Here is a 25,329-nt window from a genome sequence, read left to right on the forward strand (position 1 = left end):
TTGTATTGGCAGCTGTCAGCACTTGTCCAGTATATGCCAGGCACTTCACCGATACTGTAACATGGGTGTGGGACACTCATAAATGAGACGCATATGGTCCTGCCCCTGAGAGTATAGATAACTCTACACTGTAATCAATGATTACTCCTCCGTGCAAATGGCGCACTGCTTTGGGGAATATATGAGAGCTGTTTGCTGGGCAGTGAAGGGAGCACAACCAACTCCCTGGAGAAGAATTCATCCAGAACACGACAGGGATCTTAGATATCTGAGATATGATGAATTAAAGTTATGATATAAAGGAAGCCCTTTATCATGCTCATGCATGTATGCGTAGGGTAAGGCATGTGTCATGCAGCAGGAATAAAGCTGTGGCTATCCTGAGAGCTTGTATTTTCATTAGAAGTACTCATATTTGGGGAAATTTAATGTGACTTTTGGTAATCTGAGTCAGTGTAATTGTTATCTACATTGTAGTGGAATTCAAGAACTGAAACTTAAGAAGTTTCCAGTTCATTCTGATTCATCATTTGCTGTTCTTGTAAAGGTAGATTCTCAGAACCCAAAATCTCCTCTAAGGCTACAAACTCTGTTTCCTATCTGACTTTTAGGCTATAAAAATAGGATCTCATGTGGTAATGCTTTCTGTTTTTCAAAGCACTGTTATCTGCATTATCACATTTGATCCTTGTGTCATTATCCCCATGTTATAGGTGAGGAAACTGAGGTTCAGCAAGGTCAATGGACTTTCTGCATAAGCGAGACCTAGGTAGGGCCACCTTAAACAGTTTGACCCTGATTTTTCAGATGGAGGACTTTGTTGATTAGAATACAGGTAAGAAATCTCTTGCTGTACTGTAGAGCCTGCAAACCACAACTACTGAGCCTGTGCACCACAACTACTGAAGTCTGCACACCTAGAGCCCATGCTCCGCAACAAGAGAAGCCACCGCAATAAGAAGCCCGCGCACCGCAACGAAGAGTAGCCCCCGCTCGCCACGACTAGAGAAAGCCCGTGCACAGCAACGAATACCCAATGCAGCCAGAAAGAAAGAAAAACAGACAGACAAAACGGCAAGCATCAAACAGACAAATTATTAAAAAACAAAATCTCTTAGGTAATCATTTTTTATACATTAAAATGGCCACCATACGTGCTGGACTTCCAGCAGAGCTGGGTAGGGTACTATGATGTTAATACACAAAGAAGACCTTTCCTCCTAGCATATTCTGAGGTGGAATTACTCCAAAATGTTAGAGGTGCGGGGATCATGACAGAGACCAGCCACAGTAGTAGGTAGGAACCCAAGGCTTGTTGAATTGTAACTCCTGGGAGTTAGGGTTCTTCTGTTTTGTTAAGAAAATTGCAGGGCATTGTGCAGACAGTGAATTCTTTCCCAGGAGCTGGTGGATGCAGTGAAATTAATACCACAGAGATAATATAGATGTTTTAAAAGTACTTTTGCCCATGCACAACCCAATTCGCATTCTATCCATGCTATCCTGCCTAAAAAAATATTAAAAAAAATCTCACTGTGGACCTTTCATGTGGCTTCTTTGTGTCATAACTGAGTTTAAAAAATTTCCTCGTATTTGCGTATCTCTTTTCTTACATGTCCAGAACATTCTTTATATATTTAAAGGTAGTCATTTTAATTTAGTTGGAGAGATAGGTAAAAATTTCAGGCTGAGTATCCTGTAATCTTTTGTTTATGTGAAACTCTCAGGTTGTAGATTGTCTAGGGTTGTCACCTCAAGGCTATCCTGGAATTGTTTGCTTTTTTTCTCTTTAAAAGCAACTTTCATCTAATCTTCCCTTATAGCCAGTCTGAGGCAGCCCGCAAGTGACTCTCCAAATACCACTCTGTTTTGTTTCATCATAGCGGTTACCAGCATCCACTGTTTCTTATTCATTCATTTGCTGCTTTTTTCCTCTCCATCTCCCCTCCACGTGCAAGCTGCTATCAGCCGGGACCTTGTCTTCCTTGCTACGTGCTGCAGCCCAGTGCCTCAGACAGAGGCTGACTCACAGAACTCTCCATTGATGTGTTAAATTAATGAACTTCTCTTGACACTATTTTCTGACTTTTTTTTTCTTTTAAGGTTGAAAAATTGAGAGCAGCATGTTTTACCCACCGAAACGCATCCTGGTGCTGGTGTTACTCAGTAAGTAGAAGCCAAGGGACCAAGGAGGGTATTTGATTTCTTGTAAGTCTCATGCGTGTTCAGAAGCCAGTTTTATATATTTTCATTTCCCCTTGCTTTGTTGAAAATGGAAACCCCAACCTGGAACTTCACAGTTTTGTTGAAACAGCCGTTTTGCTTCAACAGCTGTTTTAGAAGCCAGGTAGGAGACTCTTCCTTGGAAAGCTGAATATTCCTCTGCTGCTATTAGAAACAGAATGCCTTTGGGTCCTGACTGGGTGTTTTAGGACCTTCCTATGGGATACAAAGAAAGTTTCTCGCTGGTATTCCTGCACTTTAAATTGTTATCTTTAAAACCACAGCTAGTCTCAGATCAGGAAATGAAATTACCAAAGGGAGTCCCAGAATCCCTGTAATTGTTTTCGTGCTTTAGCTACACTAGTCTTCTTGCAGTTCCTCAAATGCGCTGAGCTCTTTCCCAATTTTGGATGGTTTCTTTCGCCTGGAACCTTCTCTCCCCACCTCACCCTAGCAAGCATGCCTAAGCCTTCCTTATCCTTCAGGTTTCTCCTTAAGCTCCACTTTTAAAAAGCCTGCTCTGGAGTCTCCTGTTCCTACGGTGCTCAGGGCTGCTTCTTCTTGCTAATCCCATCTCTTTCTAACTTTTTCATCCTTTTGTCCCCTTGTCTTCTCTTTATCCCATGGATACAGCTCTGTTGGAAGAATAAATTAATGAGATGCTTTGCTCTCATAGCTTTTTATTTTTTTCTCTTTTTTAAAAAACTTTAAAAAATTATTTGGTTGCTCTGGGTCTTAGTTGTGGCAGGCGGGCTCCTTAGTTGTGGCATGTGAACTCTTAGTTGTGGCATGCATGTGGGATCTAGTTCCCTGACCAGGGATTGAACCCGGGCCCCCTGCATTGGGAGCATGGAGTCTTAACCACTATGCCATCAGGGAAGTCCCTATTTTTTTGTCTTTTTAAAGTATGGTTGAAGTATGGTTGATTTACAATGTTGTGTTAATTTCTGCTGTACAGCAAAGAGATTCAGTTATCCATATACATACATTCTTTTTTATATTCCATTATGGTTTATCACAGGATATTGACTATAGTTCCCTGTAATATGCAGTAGGACCTTGTTGTTTATCTATTCTATTTTTCTCTTTATTATTAGTTTCTTAAACTTTGCATGGTGACCTAAACACTGACTCAGCAAAGTGCACAAAAGAATTGTCTTTGCTCTAATTCCAGGCAACATAGCATGTGCACAAGCATGCAGTCAGACATACACACACACATGAAACTGGTATGTATTAGAGAATTTTTTTCCCCATGGAATCAGGGTTATAAAAATCTCAGAGGCTATTTAGACATTTCCTGGGTGAAGCAGCCTGCAGGTTTTTGCCCTTCCATCCAGAGACTTAACAATCCAACCCCGTGTGGAGTGGCCTGGTGACATCAGGGGGTATAGTACTTCTTGGAGAGGTTTTCCTCCTCTGTAGAAAGTCTCGATTTCTTCAGCTATTTCTGTACAAAGGTTACCTATCAGGTATAAATTTCTCTTTGCTTTGGTTGTTGCTCTTGCTTTCTAGCAAACTCATTTAATTCTACAGACAGTGCTCTTCATATTACATTAAATAAGCTTCTTATACCTTTAACCACACTTAAAGTTGCTCAGTTCTTCCTTACAGGAAAATTCCAGGTCGCTTTTGCAGGTACTTTTGATTTCTTTCAAAAAATAATTCCCTCCAGAGAGTGGAGAGTTCATGTTTTCTTTCACATCCTCCCCACTGCGTGTTGCCTGCTGTGGGCAGGAAGTTAACACTCTTCTCCCGGGGCAGCAGCTTGGATGGAGAGGTTGGCACATTTTCTGTTTACTCCAAAATTCGTTCACTTGGCTCTTCTTTGATAGGAACTGGCCAGCATCTAAATGTGTCTTTCTTGCTATGGTTATCTCTTTGCATAGAGCATGTCCTGTGAAAACAGAAATATCCATGTAATGGTTTTCTCTTTAGAAATGGTTTTTTCTTTAAGGGAAAAGAGAAATTACTTGAGCAATGGACAGATAGTGGAGGGGTACCGCATGGGCTAACCCTAGAGACTGGAAAGCCAGGGCTGAGGGCAGAGCTGGAGGAGGGAGGTGGGGAGAAGGCAAACAAAGGAAATTCAAGGGAGGAGCTGTGCTCTGTCCTGGCCTAATTACAAGGACCTGCACTACAGCCAGAATCAGCCAGCAAATTCAGAGATAAGCTTTTTTTTTTTTTTTTTTTTTTTTTTTTTTTTTTTTTTAGAGATAAGCTTTTGTAAAGGAACTAAAGAAGGAGAAAGGCAGAGGGAAGCAAAAGTACCTGTGAACTGGCTTTTCAGTTCCCTAACTGAAACTAGGAGCCAGAGACATCCCATTTCCTGTTTATGGATGTCTAAATTCATGACCTGAAAGGAGAGACTTCAGGGTTTCTCTTCTCTTTTCTTCTTGTTTTCTTTTTGTTTTGTTTCTCTGGCCATGCCACGCCGCTTGCAGGATCTTAGTTCCCCGACCAGGGATCGAACCTGCTCCCTTGGCAGTGAAAGCGCAGAGTCCTCACCACTGGACCACCAGGGAATTCCCTCTCTTCTTTCTTTAGAAAGGAGATTGCAGGGATGAATCCTAGAAAAGGGGAAGGGACTGGCTAGGAGCACAGGACCAGTTAGCATCTATATAGCATGAAGATTGTAGAACCCCTCTGACTTGAGCTACGTGGCGGGAACTACAGAGTATTTCTCTTACCTTTGGGAATGCCATGCTGGTTGGAATGAAGGGCCTCTGAATACTTTGTCCACGTTGGGTCATCTGGGGTGGAAAGGTGCATATACTTGGAGATTAATACTAGTTTTTGTTGCTGCGTGTATTTGTCTGAATGATGCCTCCTCTTGCCTTTTCGACTTCTGTAGGTTATTTCTTGGGCCTGAATGACTTGATTGTTTCCTCCGTGGAGCTAACAGTCCACGTGGGTGATTCAGCCCTGTTGGGATGTATTTTCCAGAGCGCAGAAGAGAAACTTGTGACCAAGGTAGACTGGATGTTCTCATCAGGAGAGCACTTCAAGGTAAGAAGGAGGAAACACTGCTGTGTATTAAAAGTCCCTGGCCAATGGTGTCAGAATGTGGGGAGAGGGAGAATCAGGTCATCCAGTGCCAGGAGACGGGGTTGCAGGAGCTTGGGCTCTGGAGCTTGCCAGAACGGAGCCTCCTCCTGGCCTCTTGGCTGTGTAATCAGCTGGGTAAATGACTCAAACTCTCTGACATTCAACTTCCCCATCTGTGAAGATGAAGGTGATTATAATAATGGTAATGCTTACTTTTCGGGACCTTGAGAAGCTAATGGGAGACATGCACATAAAGTTCTTTAGTTCCTTTCCTCTATTTCTCCCATTTGTAGAGTAGCATAGGTGGGTAGGAGAGCGAGAAGAGTGAAAACGCATTGGTCTAGACAAAAAGAGTTATGGGCTAGGCACAGGAATGGTGTCACAGGAATCTTTTCTTTGGGGAGGGGACAGATTCTTTCAGCACTCCACTGACCCACTTATGTGCTGGGGAATCATCTCTTTCTCCTTCATGGCTGCTTGAAGTGTTGGCATTAGCAGATTCAGCATGGCTGAGTGAAGGCCTTTCATGGGAGCTCTTTGGATTAGGAAACAGAGTGTATTAAGCCTCATCTGAGATTCTGTGGAGATACTTGTATGTCAGGATCATTTGCGAAATATGTCCTAAGTAATGTATTATTGACAATAAAGTCCCAATGTTTGCAAATGAAATATCGCTTTTGTAGCGCAGAGCATGTTATCCCTATCATGCTACTGTCACTCAAATTTTTATTACTATTTATTGTTATAAGAGGGAAATACCCATGGTCTAAGTGGCTCCCCCTCCCAGTCTGTAAACCATTCCCTGTTGATGACTCCTTCTCATGCCTTATGATAAGCTGCCTGGAGGAGGGCAGAAAGGACAGCGGTAACAGCCAACATGCTGGGGATTCTCACAACAGCCTGTCTGTGGGATTACATTTGGATGCCATCGAATGCGGAGGCCATGGCAGAACACAGGGTGAAGATGGGAGATGCTTTTCAAAAGTTGTGAGTTTGAATCCCCAGAGTGATCTTCAGAGTGGGTGTTACATTTTACCTTAAACTGTAAGAAATGGAAATGTGTTGACCCTGTTTCTCCAATTGTCTTTGTGTAAAATGAGCCACAGAGCCTTGTGCAAGTTAGTGTATTGCCAGGCACACGATGATGGTGATGATGATGATGATGTTGTTGATGATGAATTGGGTACCAAGTACTATTTTTTTTTTTTTTTTTTTTTTTGTGGTACGCGGGCCTCTCACTGTTGTGGCCTCTCCCGTTGCGGAGCACAGGCTCCGGACGCGCAGGCTCAGTGGCCATGGCTCACGGGCCCAGCCGCTCCGCGGCATGTGGGATCTTCCCGGACCGGGGCACGAACCCATGTCCCCTGCATCGGCAGGCGGACCCTCAACCACTGAGCCACCAGGGAAGCCCCCAAGTACTTTTTGATCACAGTGGTGATGATGACTATGCTGCCTCCACAGAACAGGGGCTTTTGAATCCAGACTGCTGGGTCTGGTGCCATGGACTTTACATTTTCTCTGATGTTGTATTGCCCTCCAGGATGATTACGTGCTCTTCTATTATGCCAACATCAGTGTGCCTGTGGGGCGTTTCCAGAATCGTGTGAGCTTGGTGGGGGACATCTTACACCATGACGGTTCTCTCCTGCTGCAAAATGTGGAAGAGGCTGACCAGGGAAACTATACCTGTGAAATCCGCTTCAAAATGGAGAGCCTGGTGTTCAAAAAAGCAGTGGTCCTGCATGTACTACCAGAGGAGCCCAAAGGTACATAAATGCTTACTCAGAGAAGGGCGAAGGGGCAAGAGATTTGGTGTGCGGTGAGGGAAGCGAACTGATTTTGTTGAGCAAGTGACAGCCATTGTGCTATGTACTTACCACGGAGTGAGTCCTCAATAAAATAAAAATAATGATGATCATTATTTTATTATTACTTTATCATGTTTCAACCTCATGAAAATGCTGTGAAGGAAGAACTGTATTCTTTTCATTTTACAGATGAGTTAACTGAGGCTTAGAGAGATTAAGTGACTTGCCTAAGGACATATATTTATTAAATGGCATATCCAGTACTTGGACCCTGGTACCTCTGTCAACAAAGTCCATGTTTTTTTTTCAGTATACCCTGATGCTTCCCATCAGTTATCCATGTTGATGTTGTGTCCATATTTTGTAGGTAACTATGTTAGGTGTTCTGCGGGATATAAAAGAAATGAGCAGATCTCTCTAACTTCCTAGGACCTTATGTTCCCATTTATAAATGGCTTCAGTAGATTGTTGGTTTTAAAAAACATGTTCTATAGAACACTCAAGGTCCAAGGAACCTGGTGGGCCACACAAAGCATGAGAACAGGGCAGGGGATTGATAAAGGATCTAGTTGGGCAGGACCTCAGGCTTCCACCTCCACTACAACCAAAGTCCTTTTCCTTTTCCTGTTGTATTCATTGGGCTGCCAGATAAGATTTCGTTTGAAGAAAGAATTCTGCTGCTTTAAAAAGTTTGAAAACCAAAAAAAAAAAGTTTGAAAACCACAGAATTAAATACATTCTTTAAAAGTGTGAGATAGGGCTTCCCTGGTGGCGCAGTGGTTGAGAGTCCGCCTGCTGATGCAGGGGATGAGGGTTCGTGCCCCAGTCCGGGAAGATCCCACATGCCGCGGAGCGGCTGGGCCCGTGAGCCATGGCCGCTGAGCCTGCGCGTCCGGAGCCTGTGCTCCGCAATGGGAGAGGCCACAACAGTGAGAGGCCCGCGTACCTCAAAAAAAAAAAAAAAAAAAAAGTGTGAGATAGAAGGAACAGTCTTTGGCCTCAGGAGAGCTTGCTGTTTAGTGAGGGAACTAGAAACTGGACGCCCCGCTTCCTGCCAGCTAGTTTAGGTCCATTCTTTCAATGAGCTCCTTTGGAGCACCCTGTCCCCGTCTCTGGTGATATTCAACACACCTGTTCAGTTGTGTCTCCCCTGCTCACCTGGATCTGTGTTCTTTGTCCCATGACCAGCCCTAGACACAATGCCTGGCATAGAGTAAGCATTCAGTAAACATTTGTCAAATGAAGGAAATTCTTAAATTAGCATCCCTCACTTGAATCTGACTTCTAAAAAATGGAAGGGTAGAAGGAATTGTAGAAGGTGGCCTCTGGCCTCTCTCCTAATTTTTCCTACTTTTTTCAATTGCATTTTTCTTTCGATTTTAAATCTATGGCTCTCCAGGAAGAAGAAATGAACCAACTGTCTGTGTCCCCCAAGGATTATGTTTGAGTTACCCCTTTCTACTTTGTTCTCTGATGCTGGGCCTGAGGACTACAAGCATGTCCTACAAAACGGGTGCCTATTCCTGCTTAGAAGAGACACAGAGGGAAGGAGCCCAAAGGAGGCAGTTTTAAGAACTGAGTCCATGGGAGCAGGCTAGAGCAATTTTAGGGGTAGTCAGATTTCCCAGTAGCCAGTGGAGCAACTTGTATTTACTTTTCCTTTCCAGCGGCGTAGGAATAGCTCTAACTCCTGACCATTTGCCTGGTGGCCATCTCCTTCCATGTGAAAACTCATCTAGATTTCCTCCACAAAGTTTATCCTTCAGTTTGTAATTTTTCTGTGTTTCTACTACTTCAACTCTTTTATTCGTAGTTCTTATTTTAAACACCATAGACAATTTTCTTTTTTCTTTCTTTCCCTTTCTTAGGAATTTGCTTCCATTTTATTCTATGAAAGGATTTTAAGGCATCTGAATGTGTGTGTCCTCAGATTATACACTTATACTGTATAGATATATTGTATAATAGTTGATGAAAAGTATAAAGAGAACAAAAAGTAATTTTTATTCAAACTTGTGCATATAATTTCAGTCAGATGATCTTCATTTTTAAGATTCAAAATTGAATTAAAGTTTTCATATCAGATGAATTGCTTGAACAATGTTTTGAGTTTGGTTTAACATTTTGGAAAATATGTTGTTCAAGGAGAGAAAATATTCTTATTGAAGGGATTCGCGCACATGGTAGGTCGTATAGTATGTGAGCTTTAGGTGGCCTCTGGATCCCTAACTTCATTACTCTATTATTTTTATTCTATACTAATCTCTTTTCAATTTATAAAGGTCTATGATTCTAGAAGGGAGGCAATCTAATGAAATAATTAAAAGCCCATGTTTTGGAATCACACCTAACAGTGCTTTAAATCCTAATTTAGAGAAAGTTCCTAATATTTGGAAAACAAAATTTCAGTGGTATAGACAATTTTCTTACAAATAAAATAATATTAACTTCCCATATTTTTGCTCTAGAATCAGCCATCCTTCCACTTATGTGAGGTGGTAACAGTAAAGGGAGTGAGAAAGCGTGGGCTTTGTTTTCACTCAGGCCTGGGTTTGAGTGCTGGCTCTGCCTTTTACTGGCCATGAAGCTCTGGGCTCTTTCACTTTCTTCCTCTGTGAAATGGGAGAGTAATAGTGCATATCTCAAAATATTGTAATGACTAGGTGATATCCTAGGTGTCTAGCACATGCCTGGTGTGTTGAAGGAACTCAGAATGTTCAGTTCTTATTATTGCATTTAAAAAACAGGGTTCAATTCTTAATATACTCATAGATTTAGAGGGTGTTTCCTTCCCTATTGGTATTCTTTGCAGTGAATTTTTATTACTTCCAAAATAATTCCCTCCATAGAGTTTTGAGTTCATAATATTTTCTTTTGCTTTCCTCCCATTGTGCGTCTTTCCTCCTGGGTGGGAAGTTAACGTTCTCCCAGGGACACAATTTGGATGAAAAGGTTAGCTGATGTACTGTGTTCCTTTATGAGCTCCGCTTAATGCTCTCTTGAAGGAACTCTGTCCAGTTAAGACCTAGGCTTGTGTCTCCCTTAAATATCATCCTGCCTTTCTTTTCTTAATTGACTTTGTGGTCGATTTGTATAGAGCACTATTGAAAAATCAGAAGCATCTTTCCAATTGTTTTCTTTTTCAGGGACTTGTTGAAATGACTAAAGCAGTAAACATATGATGGGGTCAGCTGCTTATACAAATAAGCAGGAGGAAGAGACTATTTGTTGGAAGGCCAGGAGCAGGGGAAGGGGGAGCAGATGGGGAAGTGGGGGCAGGGATTAAAACAGAAAGAAAAGCCAAGAGGAAAACTGTCTGTTGTCTTGGCCTAATTAGCAAGCAGTCCTGTGACCTGTACTCTAGCCAGAATTGTCCTAAGCAAGTCCTAAGACAACTTGTAGAAGAATAAAAGAAGTTGAAGAGAGTTACCCGTGATTCAGTTTTTCAGCTAGGAGAGCCAGTGGATTATTTATAAGAATGAGAGTTATATAACTTTCCACTTCCTGTTTATGTTAAGCAGATGTGGGTATCTAAGTTGGAGAACAGAAAGTGGGGGGCTTCAAGGTTTTCTGTACTTTCTTTATCACAAGCTTGAAGTGGAGTTGGGGCTTGTGGGAGAGGTTCTAGAAAAGGAGAAGGAGAAAGGAATTAAGAGAACCAGAAAGTGTTTACTGAAGTCAGTGGGACCCCAATGTTGGTAGCTAGAGGGTATTGTCTTATCCTTGGGGTATTGTGTGGATTTGAGTGAGAAACCTCTGAGTACTTTGACCACACAGAATAATCTGGATCACCTGTGGAGGGAAAGTGTGCAGTGTTTGGTGGTGACATTGATTTTACTGTTGAGGATCTTTGGCTAAATATTATCTCTTCTAGAAGTTCTTTGGCTTCTATAGATTATACCTTGAGTTTGACTTGATTTATCATTTTGTCCCCAGAGCTCATGGCTCATTTGGGTGATTCGACTCAGATGGGATGTGTTTTCCACAGCACAGAAGAGAAACACATGACCAGGGTAGACTGGATGTTCTCATCAGGAGAGCACACCAAGGTAAGGAGGAGAAACCCTCATTGTGTATAAGAAGCCCCTGGCTGATGCTGTCAGGACAGAGCGGGGAGATCAAGAATCCAGGCACCAGGTGCCATGTGGTGGTGTTGTGAGGGCTTGGGCTTTGGACCTTGGCAAAGCTGGGCCTCTCAGCTCAGCCACTTGGCTGGGCAATTTCAGCTTCCGGTTGGGAAAAATGACTCTAATGAAGATGATGAAGAAGAAGAAGCAGATGCTGCTGCTGCTCAGCTTTTCAGGTTGTCAGGACGCATATAGGAGACGCTGGTGTAAAGCATTTGTACATGACTTGGCCACTGCATTTTAGTTTAATTCCTCTTCTCCCTTCTCCTTTTCATAGAGTCCGTGGGATAGCAAGGGGGATGATTTTGGTGGCCCAGCCAGGAAGGCAATGGGCTAGGCATAAGCACAATTGCATTTGTATTCTTTTTTTAAAATTAAAAAAATGTTTTTGATTTTTATTTTTAATTAATTTTTATTGGAGTATAGTTGCTTTACAATGTTGTGTTAGTTTCTACTGTACAGCAAAGTAAATCAGCTATATGTATACATATATCCCCTCTTTTTGGGATTTCCTTCCCATTTAGGTCACCACAGAGCATTGAGTTCCTGTGCTATACAGTAGGTTCTCATTAGTTATCTATTTCATACATAGTATAAATAGTGTATATATGTCAATCCCAATCTCCCAGTTCATCCCATCCCCCCATCCCCCTTGGCATCCATGCGTTTGTTCTCTACATCTGTGTCTCTATTTCTGCTTTGCAAATAAGATCGTCTATACCATTTTGCATTCTTATTCTTTTTTTTAAAAAAATTATTTATTTAATTAATTTATTTTTGGCTGCGCTGGGTCTTCGTTGCTGCGTGTGGGCTTTCTCTAACTGCGGCGAGCGGGGGCTACTCTTTGTTGCGGTGTGCGGGCTTCTCACCGAGGTGGCTTCTCTTGTTGCCGAGCACGGGCTCTAGGCACACAGACTTCAGTAGTTGTGGTGCGCGGACTTCAGTAGTTGTGGCGCACGGGCTCAGTAGTTGTGGCACACGGGCTTAGTTGCTCCGCGGCATGTGGGATCTCCCCGGACCAGGGCTCAAACCCGTGTCCCCTGTAATGGCAGGCGGATTCTTAACCACTGCACCACCAGGGAAGCCCTCTTATTCTTATTTGGGTTATTTTTGTGAGTTTTCTTCTGTGCCCCATTGCCCCATTTATGTGATGGAGGGAATTTTCTTTATCTTCATGGATGCTTCGAATGTTGGGATTAGTAGGTCCTGGGGGCCAGGTTGAGGAGTACTTCATGGGAACTCTGAAGTAGTAAACAGCAAGTTAGTTCATTAGACCAGTAGATGTCAACTATGGCATGATGATATCCTGATGAGTCAAGGTGTGTTGTAAGAGATATCTCAGGTAACTTATTGTTAATAAAAGTTAAGGTACAAAGTTTAGAAAAGATTTAACTTTTATAAATGAAGACATATTCCAGGTCATCCCTACAAAAAGTCATTTATACTCACTTGATTCCTATATGCTGAGTGGGTCAGAAATGGTGGCATCCAGATGTAGAGAACAAACGTATGGACACCAAGGGGGAAAGTGGTGGTGGGGGGTGGTGGGATGAATTGGGAGTTTGGAATTGACATGTATACACTAATATGTATAAAATACATAACTAATAAGAACGTGCCGTATAAAAAATAAATAAAATAAAATTCAAAAATTCAAAAAAAAAAAAAAGAAATGGTGGCATCATGGTGGGGTCTGGGGAATTACATGTAGTTCCAGATTCACCTCTGGGAACTCGTCATGCATTTATATGTCATTCGCCAATTGAGACACTGCAGAAAATAGGATGAGAGTTGACGTTTTGGGTTGTGAATTTGAATCACAAGAGACAAGCCAGGTCTTTTCATTCATGTTTCTGTTTGTATGCCCATTTCCTTTTCTTAAAAGCTTTTAAAAAATAATAATATTTATATAACTTTATAAAAAACTCCAACACATTTATTTAACAAGTGTTTTTAAAGCATCTGCTATGCAGTGAATACTCAAAGCTCCTGCCCTGATGGGGGACTTACAATCAAGATGGAGGGACAGAACCTAGGGGCAGGACAGGAATAAAGACGCAGACATAGAGAATGGACTTGAGGACACGGGGAGGGGGAAGGGTAAGCTGGGACAAAGTGAGAGAGTGGCATGGACATATATATACTACCAAATGTAAAATAGGTAGCTAGTGGGAAGCAGCCACATAGCACAGGGAGATCAGCTCGGTGCTTTGTGACCACCTAGAGGGGTGGGAGGGAGATACAAGAGGGAGGAGATATGGGGATATATGTATATGTATAGATGATTCACTTTGTTATGAAGCAGAAACTAACATACCACTGTAAAGCAATTATACTCCAATAAAGATGTTAAAAAAAAAGATGGAGGGATATACATAGTAAAACAATGAAGAAATAAATACATGATATGTCAGGTAATAGTAAGAGCTATGGAGAACAAGAAAGCAGGGTTTTGTGGTTGTTATTTTATGTAGGTGGTCAGGGAGACCTCACCAAAAAGGTAACATTTGAGCAGAGGTCTCAAGGAAGTGAAGGAGGCAACCGTGCATCTGTCTAGGGGGGAAGAGTGTTCCAGGCAAAGGAAGCAGCAAGTGCAAAGGCCCTGAGGCCAGTACTCAAGGAGCAGCAAGGAGACTGGTGTGGTTGGAGTGAAGTGACCCAAGTAGGTGAGGAAAAAGCCAGTAGAAGATGAAATCAGAGAGGAGATGGGGGTGGGGCAGCTCATGGAGGACTTTGTACTTTTAGGAGAAATGGAGGGCTATTAGAGGGTTTTGAGCAGAGGAGTGATATGATTTAACTTATATTTCTAAAGGTTCATCTGCTGAGAATAAACTGTAGTGGGGAGTATAGAGGGATACAAGTTGAGAAGCTCTTGTAGAAATCCAGGTGAGAGATGGTGGCTTGGACCAGACTGTGGAAGAGGTGAGAAGTGGCTAGATTTGGGATGTATTTCGAGGGTAGAGGATTTGTTGTGGGATTAGATGAGAGTTGTTCAAGAAATAGAGGAGTTAAGGATGACTGCAAGATTCTTAACCAGAGCTTAAGGAAGAAGACGTTGCCATTTACCAAAATGGGATGGATGAGAAGGAACTGGTTTGGGGGAGAATTTTGGAGTTCAGTTTTAGACATGTTTCAGGTGCCTATTGGAAATCCAACTGGATATGTCATAAAAAGTAAAGGTGTACTTTTACTTTTTTTACTGGAGAAGTGCAAAAACCTGAAAGTACCTCATTCCCACTTTCCTCATCCCTCTCTTGAGATGGAAGAGTTGTTTGTGGTTTGGTGGCATCCTGCACAGCTATGTGCCTGCAGAGACATGTGTCCATGGATTTGTGTTACTTAATACCTTCTGATAATACCTTTACTGTTTCCACACACAGAGTCTGTGAGTCCTGAGAACTCCCCCTCTCAACCTTCCCGGCGCCCCTCTACCCCAGCCCTTCAATCTCATACGTTTTGCCTTTCCCTTCTAGGAGGAGATTGTGTTGCGCTATTACCCCAAACTCAAGGCAGCCATGGGATACCCCCAGAACTGGGGCCGCTTCCAGAACCGTGTAAACCTGGTGGGGGACACTTCCCACAACGATGGCTCCATTGTGCTCCACAGAGTGAAGGAGTCTGATGGAGGAAGCTACACCTGCAGTATCCACCTGGGGAACCTGACAGTCAGGAAAACCACTGTGCTGCACGTGATCCTGAAAGAGCCTCGAAGTATCTAACATTTGGTTGGAGAGGGAGGAGGAGCCTCATAGCCGGTAGGCAGGGCCAGGACTAGGGTGAGGCTGAAGAGGCTTCTAGGGTGCAAAATTTAAGGAGGCATCACTCCCAGGTGCTGTACTTGCCTGAACCTGATAAGCCCAGCACTTATCAGGCACTTGTACCCTGTACTTGCATGACCTTGAGAGTGATACCTCCTTAAATTTGGTGCCCTATGCACCTTACTTGCCTCACCCTAGTTCTTCCCTGCTGGCAGGTCAAGGAAAAAAAAGCTAATATTGAGTGAACACCACCCCTCTGCCGGACCTCACTCATCATTGGTGTAATATACTAAGTTAAAAGTACAGGAGCTCAGAGATGGATTGGAGTTGTTTTGACTTGGCTTCAAGGGAGATGCTCTGTGCTCTGTAGTGGAAAGGAAGATGGTCCCGAGCTGGTGAGAGACAGCAAAGAACAGAGAGAAAACAGGAAGGGGTCAGAACCAAAAATAGAGGGGTTTCCTGATCAAAGATTCTGTATTCTGGTGAAACACTGTGTATTAAGGCCATTGGTGTGTAGGAGAGTAAAGACTAAATTGTGTTGACTGATAGAGGTTGATAAGTGAGGAGTTCAAGTTAAACCATAACCCAGTTAGCAGTCAGGATGTGGCCTGTGGACTTTGCCTTTTGCTAGGGACCCAGGGCTGGGCTGTGGTTGGCTGGGGGCAGGGATAGAGGTGAGGGTGCAACACACCCCAGTACCTCTGGCCAGAGACTTAAGTCTATGGAGGCGCCTTCTTGCCAATAGCAAAGAATCCCAGCTGGAGAGGGAAGCAGACAGATGGCTTTCTTCACTCTCAGAAGTCTTAGCTCCACTTCACAGAGAAAATAGAAGCCATTAACGGGAGCTCATTCAACTTTGGAGCCCTCCCCGCCCGCAAACGGACCTACATCCACTCCCATCGTCCTCCCTGCCCTGCCATCCTGAGCTCCCTTCCACCCAGGGCTTATCTGAGCCCCTGTGCTCGGGTGGTGCTCTCTCTTCCTTCTCAGGATCCTCACAGCATGGCTCTTTAAGCCCGTACTTTCCAAGGGCTTCTACCACTCAGCACAAACATACACTCCACTCTTCCTCTTACCTATGTCCTTGTCTCCTTTAGCTCTCATCCTATATCTTTATTTTTCTTGAAACAGCTTTATTGAGATACAACCCACATACCTTACAATTTACCCATTTAAAGTGTACACTTGATGGTTTTTTGTATATTCCGAGTTGTGCAACCTTCCCCACAGTACATTATGTATTTCTTTCTTTACACAGCCAGATAGCTTGCTAAAGGGCTGGACATGGTGTCTCCTATCTCATCTCCCATTAATTGATAGCACACTGCATTCAGTCTTCTGCTTCTACCTCTGCTCTAGCATAGATCACCAATGGTACTCTAAAGGCACATCCTTGACCTTCTCTACCTCAGTAGTATTGAACACCATGTTCTATATACATTCAATATATTCTATGTTAGATACAACTTTATCTGTCTGCCTATCTATCTATCTCTATGTATTATATGAGCTCCACCCAAATATTCCACAAATACTCAAATACAACATATCCAAACCTACCCCTCTCACCTCTCCCCAGCCCATCTCTTCAACCTCAGTTAATGTCACCACCATCTACACAGTTATCCAACTGGATGCCTGGGAGCTGTACTTGATTCTTCCCTTTCCCATGACCCCCAGTCTAACAAGTTGACAAGTCCTGTCATTTCTACTACTGACTTTAAAAATATATATATCTTTATTGGAGTATAACTGCTTTACAATGTTGTGTTAGTTTCTGCTGCACAACAAAGCAAACCAGTCATATGCATACACATGTCCCCATATCCGCTCCCTCTTCAGCCTCCCTCCCACCCTCCCTATCCCACCCCTCTAGGTCGTCACAAAGCATTGAGCTGATCTCCCTGTGCTATGCAGCAGCTTCCCACTAGCCACGCATTTTACATTTGGTAGTGTATATATGTTGATGCTACTCTCTCACTTCATCCCAGCTTACCCTTCCTCCACTGTGTCTTCAAATCTGTTCCCTACGTCTGCGTCTTTATTTCTGCCCTGCCGCTAGGTTCATCATACCTTTTTTTTTAGATTCCATATATGTGCATTAGCAACCCGTATTTGCTTTTTCTCTTTCTGACTTACTTCACTCTGTATGACAGACTCTAGGTCCATCCACCTCATTACAGATAATTCAGTTTCGTTCCTTTTTATGGCTGTCTACTACTGACTGGATCTGCCTCCTCTCCCATCTGTCACCACCGCCTTATTCTGGCTGTCTCATCCCCGTCTTGGACTGTAGACCTCTAACAAGTCTCTGCTTTCATTCTCAGTCACTACCCCTCATTCTTCATGCAGCTCTGAGTGCCATCTTTCTCAGTAACAAATCTCAACTGCTTATAATCTCTTAATGTCTTCTCCATCGCCAAGGAAAAAAATCCAAACTCCTCATTGAGATAATCAAGGTCCTGCATGACTTAGCTCCTGTTATTCATCCAGCCTCATTCCCCACCACACCGACAAACACAACCTTTGAACCAGACCCATGGAACTCTTGCTAGTTTCTAAAAGCACCATCCTGTCACCTAAAAGCACCTAAGAGGGCCTCCCTGGTGGCGCAGTGGTTGAGAGTCCGCCTGCCGACGCAGGGGACACGGGTTCGTGCCCCGGTCCGGGAAGATCCCACATGCCGCAGAGCGGCTGTGCCCGCGAGCCATGGCCGCTGAGCCTGCGCGTCCGGAGCCTGTTGCTCCGCAACAGGAGAGGCCACAACAGTGAGAGGCCCGCGTACCACAAAACAAAACAAAACAAAACAAACAAACAAAAAAAGCACCTAAGAGCTCCAGACCTTGGGTATAAGGTCCCTACCATCCTTCCCCATACTGTTTGCCAAAAAAACCTTGATGTTTCCTTTAAGACTCAACTTAAACTCTTAAACTTTTGCTGACAAATTCTCAGGTTCTTCTCCCATAGAATTGGGTACCCTTTTCTCTGTGCTGCTCTGTACTCTATATGGACAGCTCTCAAAGCATCTATAAGCGGTCTGTGGTTTTCTGTTTACATTGTCTCTCTCCTTGAAGGCAGGGACCACGCACTATTTGTCTTTGTAACTTCTGTGCCTAGCGATATCTGGCACCCAGGAGGTGTTTGATGTGTATGTTCAGAGTGAACTGAGGAAATGAGTGAAGGGCGCCATAAGGGTGGAAGTGCTTTACTTTGTATCATGACTATGGGGCTGAGTGTTGTAGAGCAGGCTCTAACATGTCTGTTATTTCTGTCATTTGGTAAACCACATTTTAAGACAGAATTATTAACGTGAAAGGAAACTCTACTGTAGGTGAGGTGATATTCTCTTTTCCCACCGACCTTAGTCTACATTTTAGTGGTAAGCGGGGGCGGGGGTGTGTGTGTGTTAGCGGACTTTGGTTCTCAATCTAATGGGGACAGCTGGAGTCCTAGTGTTTCAACATGGAGTGGAGTCTGACCTTCTCCTCCCACTTCTGACGTGGCTGTTGCTACTTGGTCTAGAACTGGTGAGGCTCCCAGCTCTTTTCTGGATTATTGAGGCCCTGTCGTTACTTCTCTCCTTTCCCAAGCATTGGTGACCTCAGTAACCCTCAGACCTGAGATCCTGGGCGGTAATCAGCTGGTGATCATTGTGGGAGTTGTCTGCGCCACTATCCTGCTGCTTCCGGTTCTGATATTGATTGTGAAGAGGACCTATGGGAATAAGAGGTACAGGGCTGCTCCCATCTCTTGGGCTGGGGGGCTGGAGATGCCTCTAGCTTGAAGTGGAAGAGAGTGATAAGGCTCTAAGTGTGCCAGTTTCACAGAAGGGGGTGTTTTAAACCAGAATCATCTGTGGTTACCACATTAGACGTCATCGTATAGTGACCCCCCCCCCTTGCTCACTGTTATCCTGAAAGGCCTTGCACATTCCCACACCATCCTCATTTTACAAAGATTACACAGACTTACAAATGTTGGTCCAAGTAGAGCACAATTAAGAGTGTAAATCTTATGCAAGAACCGTAATGGTGCTATTCGATGCCCGAAACGATTTTTGAATTGCCCACAGTATGTATGTACTTCGTAGAGAAGCTCAGGCTTTGAGGGTTGTCAGTGGCTTTATCTGAAGGACCACATTTTAATTATGAGAAGCTACTTTTGAATGAATGGCCTCAGGTCCTAAATTATTTATTGTTGAAATGTGTTTTTAAAGGCTTGAAATCCTACCAGTACCTCAGAAATACACCGAGGCTCTGGGCACGGGCACTGGTGTTTCACTGGCTGTTGGCAGGCTCATATCCTTCCGTTTATCCAACTATGGATGAACTATGTTGCTAGGGCAAATTGACTCTCTTTTTGAAATAGTGTCAATGGGCAAGAACCCCCATTGAGACTGAGTAGTGCTGACTTTTGGGACTCCTTTCCCCTTGGGACATGTATTATCCAGAAACTGGTGCTGCCTGCTAGGTTTGCACTTGACTCCCCAGGGGCTCTCTGACTTGGTTTTGAACTTGAAGGTCTTTGCTTTGGGCATGTGGACAGCACTGAACCGAGAGTTAGACAACCTGGCTTTCCCTATCAACTCACTTCTCTGCTCTGGGCCTCAGTTTCCCTCAAAATGAAGAGCAGCATTCCCATGTCTGTCTGTCTACTAGTTTATTCTAAAGAAATAGTCAGACGGATGTGCCGAGACTTGTGCATAAACGTGGTTGCTGTAGCAAAGATTATAATTAAAAACTGAAATCATTCTCAGTGCCTGTCAGAAAGGTAATGATTCAATGAATTGGTATTCCAGTCAATGAAATACCGCATGGCTCTGTATGTAATGATGGCGAAAGATGTCCGAGAAGTAGTATTATACAATATATAGTATGATCTCATTTTAATAAAAAAGCATATTATGTAATTCTCTCTTCAGCAGCATATATACTAAATATATTTCGTGTGAGTATACTTATGCTTGCATTGAGAGAGGTTTGGAAGGATAATTCTAAAATATTAATAGTGCTATTTGGGATAAAAGAAAACGTGGGTCCTAGGAGGGTAGGGGGTTTACTGGAGCTTCAACTTCAGACTGTCTACATTTCTGTATTATTTGAGTTATTTTACAATCAGAGCATACAGCTTTATAATCAGAAAATACGATTAAAATATTTCTACTCTGAGACAAAAAAATATATATACATTCCTTTCTAGCTTTAACCCTGGTTGTTGTTGTTATTATTTTTCTTTTCTCGCTCCACCTTAGGCCAAAATAGGAAAAAAAGGAAACCTATTTCGTGGCAAATGCAGAAGGCAGATGGTCGAGCGATCAAAGGCCAAGGGCAGGGAAGGGGCCGGAGCTCCCAGCCCTGGGTGTTTGAGGGGATAATTCTGCTTGGCCTCCTCCCTGGAAGAAAGAAGCCGGAAGCCTTTGAACCAGTGTCTCGCTGAGCTTCTGCTGCTCCCTGCTGGCTCAGCTCCATCTCCCCAGTCCTCGGAAATGTTAAAATCGAATCCCATGGCCCCTCTCTATTAATTCACTTAAAATTGTTATGGGCAGAAAACTTGTCAGTGTGACAATAGAGAGGTTGAAGCTGTCCTTCAGCCTAAACTATCTCCAGATGCCTTTCTGCTCTCGGTGAAAGAGATGCATCTCTCAGATCTCAAGCGGAGCTGGGTAGCGTGGGCTGTAGGTGTCTGGGAGTAGTTCCTAACCTGGGGTCTCTCTCTTCATAAAACTCTGTGTGGTCTCATGTTGTCACCCTTGGATATACGGTGCTGGTTGGGTAATTCCACATGCTTTTCATGCCTTTGCAGTTCAATAACTTCCACGACCTTGGTCAAAAACCTGGAGAACACAAAGAAGGCAAATCCAGAGGTAAGAGAAGAACTGTGCCATTTTGCTGCTGTGCTCAGTGAGGGCAAGGTGGAGGCTGCTCCAGGATCCAGGTGGTGTGAACTGTGTCTCACTCATCATTATGTCTCGGCGCATCCAGTGCCTGGCACAGAGCAGCGGCTCAGGAAATCTCCATCACTGCAATGAGTCCCTGGGAGAGTGAGTGGCGTGGGGCGGACAGGGCCAGTCCAGCAGCCCAGTACATCCTTGGAGGGCCCTGGGAAAGTCCCAGTTCAAGCCCAGCTCTGCCACCTCCCTGAGCCTCAGTTTTCTCATCAGTAAAATGAGTTTAAGGACAAACATATTTGCCCCGTTGTAAGGTTCAGATAACATGATGACAGGCAAGTGCTTTGTAATCTATGAGGCACGGTATCAATATAAAGGATGATTACGATCCATTCCAGAGTTAAGTGAAGGAGTTAATTGTTCAGATTAAATATTCGGAAACCTTTAGAAAGAGAGGATCAAGAACTTTTTCAACCATATTAGTTGTGATAAATAATTGCTACCAGGGACTGAGAAATGGATTAGTTTCCTTGAACTCTTTTTTCCCCTTTTGTTCTTTCATTTCTTCCCTCCTCCTTCCCTTTTTCCCCCTCCCTCCCTCCTTTCTTCCCCCCTTCCTTCCTTCCTTCCTTCCTCCCTCCCTCCCTCCCTCCCTCTCTCTTTCTTTCTCTCTCTCTCTCTTTCTTTCCTTTGAAAAACTCCTCTTATCATATTTACCTTTCCATCTTTTGGGCTGTTTGTGTCCCAAGAGTAGGATTTTCTCACAACATAGTGCAGGGGACTCCAGAAGTCCAAGACTTTGTCAGTGGATGATATCACTTCTCCAAATAGTGACAGGAATGGGAATCACAAAGTACCTCTGACCTCACAGATGTGAAGTTCAGTGAGGGCTGTTCCTGGCATATAAACCCTCTGGAAGAGATGATGACAGTTAGCTGCTGATGAATGCCGTCCTGCCGTGACTCTAATTAGGAGGAAATAATCACAAAGTACAAATAATTTGGCAAGATAAGAATTTTCTGCTGCTACCTCAATGTCCATCCAAACAAAGATGTTTGATTTTTTTTTTTTTTGGTCACGGCATGCAGCACGTGGGATCTTAGTTCCCTGACGAGGGAGCGAACCCGTGCCCCCTGCATTAGGAGCGTGCAGTCTTAACCACTGGACCGCCAGTGAAGTCCCAGATGTTTGACTTTTGAACCAAAGAATTTGGTTCTTAAGATAGTGCTCTTTGCTGATGAGCTAATTTTCTTAATTTCCAGGAAGTCTGAGGACTGGATTATCGTGACCTATGATAATTCTCTAGCTCTTAGTAACCCTCTGACCTACTGATTTTGGTGGTTGATGCCCTCGAGAACCCCTGTCCCCTTGAAGAGTGGTAGATAGCCTTTTCTCTGGCGTGTAAGACTTGTTGAGTTTTAGGAATATTTACATGATTTTCTCCCCTCTAGAAACATATCTACTCCTCAATAACCATGCAAGAGGTGACTGATGAAGAATCAAGTGGGAAGTCAGAGGCTACCTACATGACCATGGTGAGGAATATTCTGGGTCCAGCCAAGCCAGGCATCTGGAGGCAGGAAAAGGAGCTGGGAAGGATACGGCAAACTCATGGGGGATGCACATTGCTAGGTCCCCTGGGGAGGCCACTCTGCTGAGGGCAGAGATTTTTCTAGGTAGTAGGAAAGGGTGAGAAGCTGAAGTCCTGCTGGATAGAAAAGTAATATCAAACTTGTCCTTTTACCCAATTTCGAGTATTATGAGCATCTCTAGGGCTGGAAAGGATTGATCTTAGCATAGTAACAAGGGGGCTTGCACAAGCATCGTGTCACAAGGGATGGTTTTCCTTCCTTTCAAAAGGTGCCTTCCAACTCTTAGATTTTTAAATTCCGTGACTTGTTATACCTTGGCATCATCTAATTGCCGGCAAGGCTTCATGCTGAATTTCATGTAATAATACAGAGTCTGATTCCTACTTTCTCTTTGCTCAACTGTCCAGGGAAGTCCAGCACCTAAAAAAGACACTTGCTGTGTAGTGAGTAGGGGTAAGGACAAAAGGACTGAGCTGGCGAGAGATATGATGCTATCTGTAGACTAACGATAGGCACCCCAGCCATGGAGGGAGCCGTGTTCTGCTGGGTTCAGGGAGGCTGGCCTCCTCTGTTTATAGGATGATGGCTTGTGTTTGTTCCTGTCACACCAGCACTAAGGACACATGAACTTCCAGATAATTACAGCAGAGAAAGGTTCTGCCAGGGAAGTGTGAGATCAGAGCCCTGGCCTGGCTCCACCAAGAGAAACATAAGCTCCCCTCTGAAGTTGAATATAGTCATTCCCCTCCCCCCATCCTTCTCCTGTTATAGCCATGTGGTGCTACAGTGACGGCCAGAGCCTCATCTTAGAGACCTGCTGATACAGCTGCACAGTGGCTGCTGCGGAGTGTGTCAGCCACCTGGGTGGTACTGTCTGCAGATAGTCTGTGGGGCAGAGATGATGGAGGAGGGAAAGCCAGTTTCAAAGCCAACTTCCCCATGTTCACTGCCAGGTGCTTGCGATTTAAACTTTGCAGAAAATGGCAGCCCTGTCCCCTTGAAACGGTTTCAATAAAGCGAGTGTGATGAGAGGACAGGGCCACAAACTCAAAGCCCTTCAGGGGTTGTCAAGTTATTTTAAAACACTATGTACCAAATTAAACAAGCCCGTGGGTGAATTCTGGACTGCGTACCACTTGTTTGAGACCTCAGGTAGGGAGGTGTTATCTGAAAGAGAGCAGGGTAACAAAGAACCTTTGCTTCTTGATTAAATTTACTTAAATGAAGGGGGCACCGCGCCGTGTCCCCTTTCTGAGGCTGTATAGCACAATGGTTAAGATCACAGGCTTTGGAGTTGGACACACCAGGGTCCAAATCTTTACCTTGACTTAGAAGCTAGCTCAGTCTTAGGCAGGTAACTTAGCTTCTCTGAACTTCAGTTTCTTAATCCTTAATGGGAATAATAAAACCTATCTCTCGGGTGGTAAGGATCAAATGAGACAGTGCATGTGAAATTCAGAATTGGGCCAGACAGATGGAAAGAGCTCAATAAATGGTAACTATTATGATTGAAATGCTTCTTACAAATGTGCTTTGTTTCTCTCTCCCCACAGCACCCAGTTTGGCCTTCTCTGAGGTCAGCACCAACTAGCCCATCTGACAAAAAGTCAGATGGGGGAATGCCAAGGACAGAGCAAGCTTTTTGAAAAGAAGGGGGAGTTCCCTTTGCCCTTGGCCATGGCACAGACTCTCTCTTCCTTGTGTCCTGAGTCCATGTCAGATCCCCTGCCCTCCAAGTCCTCCCCCGGCCTCATTGCTTGGGCAAAGGGCTGAAGATGGAGGGCTTGAAGCTTGGCAGAGAGACGGGACAGCTCTGGAGGAACAGGCCCTGATTAGGGGGAGCATGGACTTGGTCCCTCTGGAGCGGGACACTGGCCCTGGGGACCCTGACTGAGCTGCCCCAGAGGCCGCAAGCATCCCATCAGGTCAGACCCTCTGCTTGGACGGTGCTCTTTGTGGATGGTTCCAGGGAAGAATCACAGAGATAAAAACCAACCCAAATGATTTCTTTGGCCAATTATCCCCAAATAAATGCAGTTTGTGGAAATCATCCTGTGTTTCTACCCTGGCTGAGGGGCAAGTGGAGTCTTGGTGAGGAATCTATGGTCTGGAACTCCTGAAACAATTGAAGTGACTGGAGGAAAGCCCTGCTGTGACTTACACACTGGGGTTTTGAGGGGGTGAATGGGGTTGGAAGTGGGGTATGAATACGGCTCTTTGACTTAACGCAGTGCTTCTTGATTCTGGCTGGGTTTCAGAGTGGCTGGTGGCTCTCTGCTGGGCTCCACCAGAGGTGCTCTGGTTTGGAATTCTTGGGTGGAGCTGGGGCACTTACCTTTTACAAAAGTGACACTCACGCGTTGCCAAAGTGGACAGCCAGTGATTTAACTCTTGGTCTGAAATGTGAGGCTCCCTTACCTTTGGGTTGCTATTGTAAGATTTAATGAGGTTAGTTTTTAAAATCCTTTGGTTCTGAACTCCTATTTCTAGTCTGGGCCCAGCTCAGATCTCCTCGTCTTTATTCCCACAGGGCCTTCCTCATTCTCTGCATCCCACTTTTCCCTCTTAGCCATTCAGGGCCTGGATAAAGAGCAGGTCTTTTGTGGCTCTCTGATTTCTGATCCAATCTTAAGTGAGCTGCATTTTTTAAAATTGGAGTATAGTTGCTTTACAATGTTGTGTTAGTTTCTGCTGTACAGCAAAGTGAATAAGCCACATGTATACCTATATCCCCTCTTGGATTTCCTTCTCATTTAGGTCACCACAGAGCATCGAGTAGAGCTCCCTGTGCTATACATTCTGTTCTCATTAGTTATCTATTTTACACATGGTAGTGTATATATGTCAGTCCCACTCTCCCGATCCATCCCACCCTCGTTTCCCGCC

The 25,329-nt window shown here is 44.1% G+C and overlaps 1 protein-coding gene across 1 annotated transcript; it reads left to right on the plus strand.

Annotated features, from left to right (window-relative positions):
• The first annotated feature begins 1,046 nt into the window (after positions 1–1,046).
• JAML (junction adhesion molecule like) lies at positions 1,047–24,517 on the plus strand. Its single transcript, XM_060017880.1, has 10 exons — positions 1,047–1,118; positions 2,104–2,166; positions 5,078–5,232; positions 6,812–7,037; positions 11,016–11,128; positions 14,680–14,917; positions 18,555–18,693; positions 20,767–20,827; positions 22,303–22,386; positions 23,997–24,517. The coding sequence occupies exons 2-10, from the start codon at positions 2,124–2,126 to the stop codon at positions 24,087–24,089; spliced, it is 1,152 nt and encodes a 383-aa protein (XP_059873863.1). The 5' UTR covers positions 1,047–1,118; positions 2,104–2,123; the 3' UTR covers positions 24,090–24,517.
• The last annotated feature ends 812 nt before the right edge of the window (positions 24,518–25,329 follow it).

Source organism: Delphinus delphis, chromosome 8, assembly GCF_949987515.2.
Source record: "Delphinus delphis chromosome 8, mDelDel1.2, whole genome shotgun sequence".
Classification (NCBI taxonomy): domain Eukaryota; kingdom Metazoa; phylum Chordata; class Mammalia; order Artiodactyla; family Delphinidae; genus Delphinus; species Delphinus delphis.